Source organism: Nicotiana tomentosiformis, chromosome 2, assembly GCF_000390325.3.
Source record: "Nicotiana tomentosiformis chromosome 2, ASM39032v3, whole genome shotgun sequence".
Lineage (NCBI taxonomy): Eukaryota > Viridiplantae > Streptophyta > Magnoliopsida > Solanales > Solanaceae > Nicotiana > Nicotiana tomentosiformis.
The window spans coordinates 166,094,979-166,104,680 of record NC_090813.1 but is presented as its reverse complement, the minus strand read 5'-3'; the positions used below and the strand labels follow the sequence as shown (position 1 = coordinate 166,104,680).

Here is a 9,702-nt window from a genome sequence, read left to right as displayed (position 1 = left end):
CTGAATTAAAATGGCACTTGACATATAAAACATATTTGAAATATACATTAAAAATACATCTTAAAATAAGATGGCACTTCACAAATAAATATACAAAAATTATATACATAAAAATACATTTTGAATTAAAGTGATACTTGATATACAAAGTATAAAAGACGTATAAATCAATACATCTTGAATTTAGATAGCATTCACATATGCATCAGATTTTAAAAAATGGAGTGAAGAAGATGAACGTTGGGCTTAATTTTTGTAATATGCTAATAATGAAAAAAAAAGTGCCCTTTATGAAATAAAAAATAAATAATACTATTTTTTTAAATAATAGTTAAAAAATGATCAAGTGTGTAAAAACTCTTCTTAATTGGTGTGATGGATAAACCCATAAAAATCACGTATTAATGACCGCAATGAGTATTCTTGAATAAGATGGAGTCTACGTGGGCGTTTGGACGTAAAAATTGTAAAATTTCGAAAAAAGTGAATTTTTTTCAAGTGAAAATGATATTTGAAAATTATAATTGTGTTTGGACATGAATATAATTTTGGGTTGTTTCTGAATTTTTGTGAGTGATCTGAGTGAAAATTTTGAAAAACAGCTTTTTGGAGTTTTTAAAATTTTTGAAAATTTTCAAAATTCATCTTAAAGTGAAAATTAAAAATTTTATGGCAAAACACTAATTTCGAATAAAAGTGAAAAAATTCCGAAAAAAAGTAAAAATCATTTCATGGCCAAACGGACTCGTATACATCATTGTAGAGATGATCGCTTTTTCTCCAAACAGATTTTCTCTTGAAATCTTTGCTTTAATAATCAATTTTCAAGTCTTTGATGATTAAACTCGAGCAATTACAACTAAAATTACTTAATTTTATATTTTTCTCCAAACAGATTTTCTTGATTAATCTCTCTCTCTATATATATATATATATATATATAAGAGGGACAAAAGAAGCTGATGTGGCACCTCTTATAAACTAGGATTAGTATTTATCTTTTTTCTTAAAATTTTGCTTTTTAACTCATTTATTTCATTTAACACTGAAACGTCATTACATTAAATTGTTTTAATTACACTTCCCTCTTTCCCTCTTTTTCCGTTAACCTCTTCCTCTCTTCCTTAAAATTGCAACGGTCCAAATTTATTACCATGTCGTTTTCGGACGTTATACATCCCCACAAACGACACAATAGTTTTCTCAAATTGCAAAGAATTCTATATGTAAAAATCACTCTCCGGGAAAACAACAAAAAGGCGATGAAGACTACACATTCCAATTGTAAAAGAGGTAGTTCATTTCTTAAAATTCTGTCTATTTTCTTTTCGAGTAGATGTTCATAGATTTTTGTAAGCATATTTATGTTGGAATTGTTATGGGTTCTCTTGAAGGTAGACAGCACATTCCAATTGTAAAAGACATAGTTCTTTTCTTAAATAGTTTTTTCCCCCTTCTTATAGATGTTCAAAGATTTTTGTAGGCATATTTATGTTGGAAATTGTTATGGGTTCTCTTGAAACAGCATGTGGACTCTATTATATTGGAACTTGAAGATGAAAATTTGGGACTTTTCCCTTTGAGTTTCTAAATATGGAATATTCATCATAGATTTCCAAAATGAGATTCTGAAATTTGTTGATGTCATATAACGAATGTCCTATGACGTTCACCTTTGATCTTTCGAACCAGAAAGCCTAATCCATGGGAATTTTCAGCCAATCTAAGCACGGCGAGGAACATAGGGCCTTTCATTGTGCACTCGAGCAATGAAAGATGGAAGTGGTTGTTCAAAGTCTTTTTTGGCATGTCTGTTATTATTCTAAAAGTTCATCATTACATGCTGTGTAGTACAATCACATTCTCTTCATTGTATTTCAGTAATTCTTGAATTCTGACTGAGATGTTAGGATGACTCTTCTCTGAGTAAAGTACTGTTTTCTACTCAATGTAGTTTTCATTCTTGATAATGCCGCATATATAGGAAATGTTGAGTACTATAAGTATAGTGACTGGATTTTCTTTAGAAGATGAATTCTGTGTATCGCCTTCTCAATTTTTGTATGGTAAGAATTGATTGCCTTCTTATTATATGTGTGATAAGCTTTGACTGTGGATGCGGAATTGAATATTTGATAATCTTTCTGTCTTTATTTTTGTAGGTCTTCACAGTTTGAGGATTTTATTGAGAATAAAATTTCTTGATAAACTTATTTTAGGAGGATGGGAGTATCGTTTTCTTCACAGTTTTGTACCTCTCTTTGGCCAAGAAAAGTACTTATTTTTGTTCTCAAATGTTTGCCTTTTATCTTATTTTTCTACTAAATATATGTTTTCTTTTTTCCAAGAGAAAAAGTGAAACAACTGCCATTAAAATTGTAACATATGCAATAATACATATTTTGCTACTCTTAATCTGTTGCAGGCTTCCAAGAGAAAAAGGAATAGGGAAGAGAATAACATATGTCGCTACAAATGACATTATTTGGGGAGTCAAATACAAGCTTGATGAAGATGCTATCATCAATGATGTATGCATATGTTGGTACTCTTAATCTGTTGCAGCTTGTAATTGTAGTGTGAGTTCATATGTAATAGTTTTGCTTTTTTGGGTGTAAAAATACCATATTTTTGAATATTAGGAATGATTATACTAAGTGAACACACACTCTCTCTCTCTATATATATATATATATATATATATGTATAGATAGATAGATAGATAATAAGCGTATCTGAATGCTAGGAGGAATAGGTTAAAAGAGTACTAAGTTTTTTTAGAATTTTTCAGATAATAGGCGTATACGATAGATAATAGGATTGTTGATTTGGTTATTTAAGGAAGAATAATGATTTCTGGTTTACAGAAGAATTAAAGAGTGAAATATTAGAAAATAAATTAAACAAGAAAAAAAATTAAAAAAATGTATTCTAGATACAACTTATACTATATTTTGTTAAACATTTAAATGTCTAACCTTTATTTTTAACTTCTAATTACTTTTATAAAGAGATGTGTGAGAGAGAGGATGAGGGGGGTATAATTAAGATTATTTAAAAAGTGATTTTGGACTTTTTTATATAGCACAAAATATAATATACGAAAAAAATGATCAAGAGAGAAAAATGACTTAATTAGTAATAGGAGAAAGGGGAATTGACTTAGATTATTTAAGGAAGGATGTGGAGAAATTGAATGATATGAGTATGAGAAAAAAGGAAGAAGAAAATTAAAAAGTAAAGCAAGGTGAAAAAAAATGAAAAGAAGCTTAGGAAAGGTCGGAACGGGGAGATAATATTGGAATGAATTAAAATAAATATAAGGTGTACATGAAGAAAATTATCAAAACAAAAAATGATAGGAAAAAAGGGATGGATTATTAACAAGAAAATGACAAAATGGGAGATGAGGAATTCAAAGATGTCATCGGGAAAAGAAATGTTCAAAATGTAAGGTAATGGGAAGTAATGGGAAGTAGTAAATGATAAACTACTTTTTGCCTTTTTGTGTGTGGTGTATTTCGAGAATTAAGACTATATTTTTTCTTTTTTAAAAAGGTATTGAAAAGTATAATATTACTTGAATATAGACTTATTAAATTCTTAAATTAGGAAAGTAGAAGTATTTTACTTAAACATATCAACTAGAAATTTTTAGAAAATAATTAAGACGGAGGTACAAAATTAAGTGTTTACTATCGGCAAAAAATTAATTCAAAATGTCAAGGTAATGGGAAGTAGTAAATGATAAACTATTTTTGCATTTCTTTTTGGTGTATTTCGAGAATTAAAACTATTTTTTTCTTTTTAAAAAGGTAAAGAAAAGTAAAATATTACTTGAATATAGACTTATTAAATTCTTAAATTGTTAAAGTAGAAGTATTTTACTTAAATATATCAACTAGAAATTTTTAGAAAATAATTGAGACGGAAGTACAAAATTAAGTGTCTACTATCAGCAACCCTTTTAATATTTCGATGTCATAAAAAATATAATGTCGTTAGTTTAACCGCGCGAAGCGCGGACATAATTACTAGTTGTTTATAATCAAAGGCCCCCGTCATTGTTTCTTTTTCAGGCCCTATATACAGATTATCTTGTTATCTTCTTTTGTTTTCAGAAAATGCTTGTAGTAAAAATATACTCCCCTGTTTCAATTTGGATGACACACTTTCTTTATTAGTCCGTTCTAAAAAAATAATATATTTCTACAATTGGAAATAATTCAATTTTAAACTCTTTATCTTACCCATTTTACCCTTAATGAAAAGCTTTTATAACCACACAAATGTCATGACCTCACAAATCTTTTACCTCTTAAGTTTTTAAGACCACAAGTTTCAAAAGTCTTTTTTTTTCTTAAACTCCGTGGCAAATCAAACTACATCATCTAAATTGAAACGGAGGGAGTAAGAATTATTTTCGTAAAATTGTTCTCATTATTCAAGAAAAGAAAGTTTTATTTTTTTAAAACAAAAATCCATTTTTACGTTACTTCTTTTAATTTGCTACGGACTTCTATTTTTAAAAATGTATCAGATCGTCATCAGAGATCTATTTGAATTCGAATGAAAATAAAAGAATATGTACACTCAGTTCAAAAATCAATAGCTTTGTCTTTTAATTCAAATTTGAAGGAAAAAAAAATCAAAAGTCAACCAAAAAATAAAAAACCATTAGTATTGTCCAAAATTTGCCATGTTTAATTAATAGCTTGTCACATAGCATATAACTTTTACACATTCCTCTTCCTTCATTATAATAATAATAATAATAATAATAATAATAATAATAATACAATATAGATAATAGTTTCTCGTCACATGCTTCACACAAGTAATCTAGATTTGTATGAAAATTTAATAAAATTATGCATACAAATTCTGAGAGCAACATTTGAATATATTAGATATAACACAAAGTACTAAAGTAAAATGTTGTTCTCATGATCTTTCATTGCTAATGACTTGTCTATTTTGTGATTATCATCTCTTATATATAGGTTGTCTTTGTGCATCGCTGTATGTTACAGAGTAAAAAGAAACATGTAGCAAATGAAAAAGAAATAAGAACATGGATAATTTTTAATATTGTTAATTAGTCCATATAATTTTCTGCTAAATGAATGCTTCAGTTATCTCCTTCATCTTTCAATTCGTACTTAATTATATTAACTTTTGCATCCTTAAATTTGACTTGTACATAAAGTTAGCATCCTTGTTACTAAATATAATATTTATGAGACTAAAAGAACATTAGTAACTAAAGAACAGACTCGTATGCATTAATTGTCAGTAGGAAGGATCGTATGTTTAATGGACATAAAAAAAAAAACAAAAAAAACATTAGTCATAACTTTAAAAAATGAGGAGAAAAAAGAAATTAAGGATTTATTGAGAGTGTAAGCGTCATAAGCATATACAAACAAATATACATAAAGATAGACTTCCTCACAATCAATATGCATATACTCCATATTTTATTCATAGCTAACAATGTGCATTTACAAAAAGATAGATTTCCTTATCCTGCATATGCATTAATACAAAGATCTTGCTTGAATTTAGAAGGTTTTGACACAAATAGAGTTAGTATTATTATAAGGATGATCACTTTTGGTCCAACATATTTTATAACAAAAATCATGTCTTATTTAGTAGATTATTACATTATGTTTTAATTTATTATTTACAAATGGCTTAAATTTTTTAAAATATTTGTTCATCCTTTTCTTCCCTTCAATATATGTATTTTTTCTAGGGAATAAAATAACAGTCTATACCTTTATAAATATAAAGATTTATAACATAGACTTAATTATTTTTTTGTATTCTATTATACTAATAATTATCGGTGAAGCCTTTCATGAAATTTTTAGCATTATTTTTAATTATAGTAGTAAGTACAATTAGGAATTAAATTTTCTCTCTTTGTTATTTTCAACATAATATTTTAATATTAATATCAATTCTTAAATGACCTATATTAATAACTATGGGTGATCCCTTTTGTGAAAATTTTAGCATTATTTTTAATAATTATTATTATAGTAGAACGTACAATTAATAATTAAATTTTCTATATTGTTTTCAATTATAATTTCAATCGTTATTAAAATTACCCATGTTAAGAATTTATTATATTTTTAAAATTTTAACAAGTTTCTTGAAATTCCTTAATTTAAACCTTTCTGTCACGACCCAAAACCTAGCCCGACGTGATGGCGTCTATCTCAATACTAGTCAAGCCGACAATCTCAATAAACTACATATCTTTTAAATACGAAAACATAATGATTAATTTCAGCGGAAGAAAATCTCGCAAGTACAAATATAAATACTCCCAAAACCCGGTGTCACTAAGTACATGAGCATCTAATATGAATACAAGTCTACAAAATACGGTCTATAATAATCTAAGACCAAATACAGTAAACAAGGAGATAGGGAAGGAGAGGCAAGGTCTGCGAAATACGGCAACTACCTCTGAATCTCCGAAAAACTAATTGTGCGAAAGAATCAACACCAACTATGTCCGCGAATACCTGGATCTGCACACGAAGTGCATGGTGTAGTACGAATACAACCAACTCAGCGAGTAACAATAATAAATAAGGAACTAAAGATAGTGACGAGCTACACAGTTATAGTTCATTTTCAGTTATTCCAGCAAAGAATAGACATACTTTCAAATCTGGCAGTTTAAGTCAAATCAATTTTTATATAGTTCAAGTTCATGTAATCCGGATATAAAAATCTTTCAAAGATTTCACAACAATGACAGATAGAAACTAAGTGCAACAACAAATGAAAAGCAAGTACAGCCTCTCAGGGCAACAATCACTCAATTTATCACAACAACTCAATCACTCGGCTCTCAGCCCTCAGTACTTACACTCAATAGGTACCTGCGCTCACTGGGGTGTACAGACTCTGGATGAGCTCCTACAGCCCAAGCGCTATAATCTGCACGGACAACTCACGTGTTGCATGGACAACTCACGTGCTATAGTATCAATATCTGGATCCGCATGGACAACTCACGTGTTGCACGGATAACTCACGTGCTATAGTATAATATCTGGATCCGCACGGATAACTCACGTGCTGCACGGACAACTCACGTGCTATAGTAATATCTGGATCCGCATGGACAACTCACGTGTTGCACGGACAACTCACGTGCTATAGTATAATATCTCACAATCAGGCCCTCAGCCTCACTCAGGCATAATTCCTTCCATTCTCTCGGGCTCTCAATAGTCATGATAATTAGCCCAAATAATAATAATATGATGCATCAATAATGAACAATAGACTGAGATAAAATAAACAAGTAAGTGACTGAGTACAAAATAATAATTTAGCAGATAATTCAACATATACACGACCTCTGTGGTCTTTACAACACCAACACATAGCCTAAGCATGATTCACTGTCAAATTTCTAAAGCACAGAAAGGGCACATAGCTAACAACAAGCTTATTCAACTTTTCAGTTTCACGGAATGGACCAAGTCCCAATTCTCACGGTGCACGCCCACATGCCCGTCACCTAGCATGTGTATCACCTCCAAAATAATCACATAATACAATAATTTGAGGTTTCATACCATCAGGACCAGATTTAAAACTGTTACTTACCTCAAATCATGAAATTCTTATTCAGCTAAGCCTTTGCCTCGTAAATTGGCCTCCAAACGCCTCGAATCTAGCCACAAATAATTCGATTCAGTCAATAAAATTTATTGGAATTAATTCCATAAGAAAATGTAAATTTTTCATAAAAATCTGAAATTTAACTCAAAAATCGCCTGTGGGGCTCACGTCTCGGAATCTGACGAAACTCACAAAATCTGACAACCCATTGAATTACGAGTCAACCCATACCAATTTTATCAAATTCCGATAACAACTCGACCTCCAAACCTAAAATTTTCGTTCTTGAAAAGTTTTGCAAAAATCTTGATTTCTTCCATTTAAATCCGAAATAAATGATGAATATAATCATGGATTTATGAAATATAATCACTTTTGGATATAGGACACTTACCCATGTTGAAGTCTTGAAGAAATCCTCAAAATCGCTCAAGAACCGTGCTCCAAAAATCCGAAACGAAATGAAGGAAATGACCATTTTTTGCCCTTAAGTTTCTACCCAAAACACACTATTCTGGTCGCTAAAAGTCCAATCCCATCGCTAAAAGTGTCAAATCCGGTCGCTAAAGGTGCGCACCAAAACTGTTTACACCAGCAGTTTTGTTTTTACTAAAAATGCTCTAACTCCATCATACGAATTTGGAATTCGACGATTCTTATTCCTATGAGTCACAAATAATAATACGAACCTATTCGTTCAATCAAAACTTAATTCGGAGCTCATTTTCTTAATGTGATACCAATTTTGTTCGTTAAACAATTAACTCATGTTTCGCGCTAAAAACTCAATCGCGACTTGATGAAATTAGACCAAACTTTCCAGATCACTCCTATAATTCATTATCAAAATCTTGGAAGTCTCGAAATCGAATTTTGATCTCTAGAACTAAAAATGGACCTTTGGATCATTACATGCTTATGCTGAAAATATCAAACTCTTCCCCGACAGCATGTAGTATCAACCATAACTTCTTGTACTAAACTCCAACTGCCAAATGGTTTATATTTCTTCAAACTATATACAAAGGTCTACAACTTTCATGTTTTGCTTATTGCCCAACTCCTTATAGATTGCGAGATATAAGCTCCCAAAATCAGTTCTATGCAGTAGAAATTTCTGGCGATGCACACTGCTGTAGCCAAAATCTGCAGTACCAGTTTCAGTCAGCCAATCATAACTTTTTGTACAAATGTCCAGATGATAAATGGTTTAACTTTATGAAAACTAAAATCAAAGAGCTACAACTTTTATGTTTTGATAATTTTCAGATTCCTTATAGATTTTGAGATATAAGCTTCCAAAGTCAGCTCTGCGATTGCACCAGTTGCTGTCCAAAAACAGCTTCTGCAGCAGAAAAATTTCAGTAGCTCCTTTTGTCCGAAATCCATTCCGTTAACCTTCCGAAATTCACCTGAGACCCTCGGGATCTTAACCAAATATACCAACATATCCCAAAACACAATACGAACTTAGTTGAGGCTTCAAACTATGCCAAACAATGCCGAAATTACAAATCGCGCATCGAATCGAATTATGAGTTTTCAAATTTTCCAACTTCTATATTTTGCGCCGAAACGTATCAAATCAATTCCGATTGACCTCAAATTTTGCACACAAGTCATAAATGACATAACGGGTCTATTAAAATTTTCAGAACTGAATTCCGACTCTGATATCAAAAAGTCAACTCCCCGGTCAAACTTCCCAAAAATTCAACTTTCGCCATTTCAAGCATAATTCTTCTACCGACCTCCAAATAATTTTCCGAACACGCTCCTAAGTCCAAAATCACCATACGAAATTATTGGAATCATCAAAATTCTATTTCGGGGTCATTTACATATAAGTCAAACTCCAGTTAACCCTTCTCAGTTAAGCTTCCAACATGAAATTCGTTCTTCCGAACTAATCTCGAAACACCTGAAAATCAACACCAACAAATGCATACACGTCATAATATATCATATGAAGTTATTCAAGATTTCAAATAGTTGAAAGGAGCGTAAATGCTCAAAACGACCGGTCGGGTCGTTACACTTTCT

The 9,702-nt window shown here is 30.6% G+C and overlaps 1 protein-coding gene across 3 annotated transcripts; it reads left to right on the top strand.

Annotated features, from left to right (window-relative positions):
* The first annotated feature begins 1,105 nt into the window (after positions 1 to 1,105).
* On the top strand, positions 1,106 to 2,662 carry LOC104115284 (uncharacterized). 3 transcript variants are annotated; one of them, XR_011414378.1, is made up of 3 exons: positions 1,106 to 1,293; positions 2,163 to 2,274; positions 2,426 to 2,662. XR_011414378.1 is itself a non-coding variant. In XM_009625875.4 (3 exons), exons 1-3 carry the CDS (start codon positions 1,337 to 1,339, stop codon positions 2,553 to 2,555), a joined length of 300 nt encoding a protein of 99 aa, XP_009624170.1. In that variant the 5' UTR covers positions 1,293 to 1,336; the 3' UTR covers positions 2,556 to 2,662. The 3 variants fall into 3 exon arrangements, 2 of the variants coding, with proteins under 2 accessions (XP_009624170.1, XP_009624169.1); XM_009625875.4 differs by having other exon boundaries at positions 1,293 to 1,394; XM_009625874.2 differs by lacking the exon at positions 1,106 to 1,293 and adding an exon at positions 1,401 to 2,066.
* Positions 2,663 to 9,702: the final 7,040 nt, after the last annotated feature.

What these genes read in the sequence shown, in the direction of transcription:
- LOC104115284 (XM_009625874.2), top strand. Translation starts at nt 1,988, where the DNA reads ATGTTGAGTACTATAAGTATAGTGACTGGATTTTCTTTAGAAGATGAA. An exon ending in GCCTTCTCAATTTTTGTATG is followed by an intron (nt 2,067 to 2,162) that starts GTAAGAATTGAT and finishes TTATTTTTGTAG; the next exon opens with GTCTTCACAGTTTGAGGATT. An exon ending in CCTCTCTTTGGCCAAGAAAA is followed by an intron (nt 2,275 to 2,425) that starts GTACTTATTTTT and finishes AATCTGTTGCAG; the next exon opens with GCTTCCAAGAGAAAAAGGAA.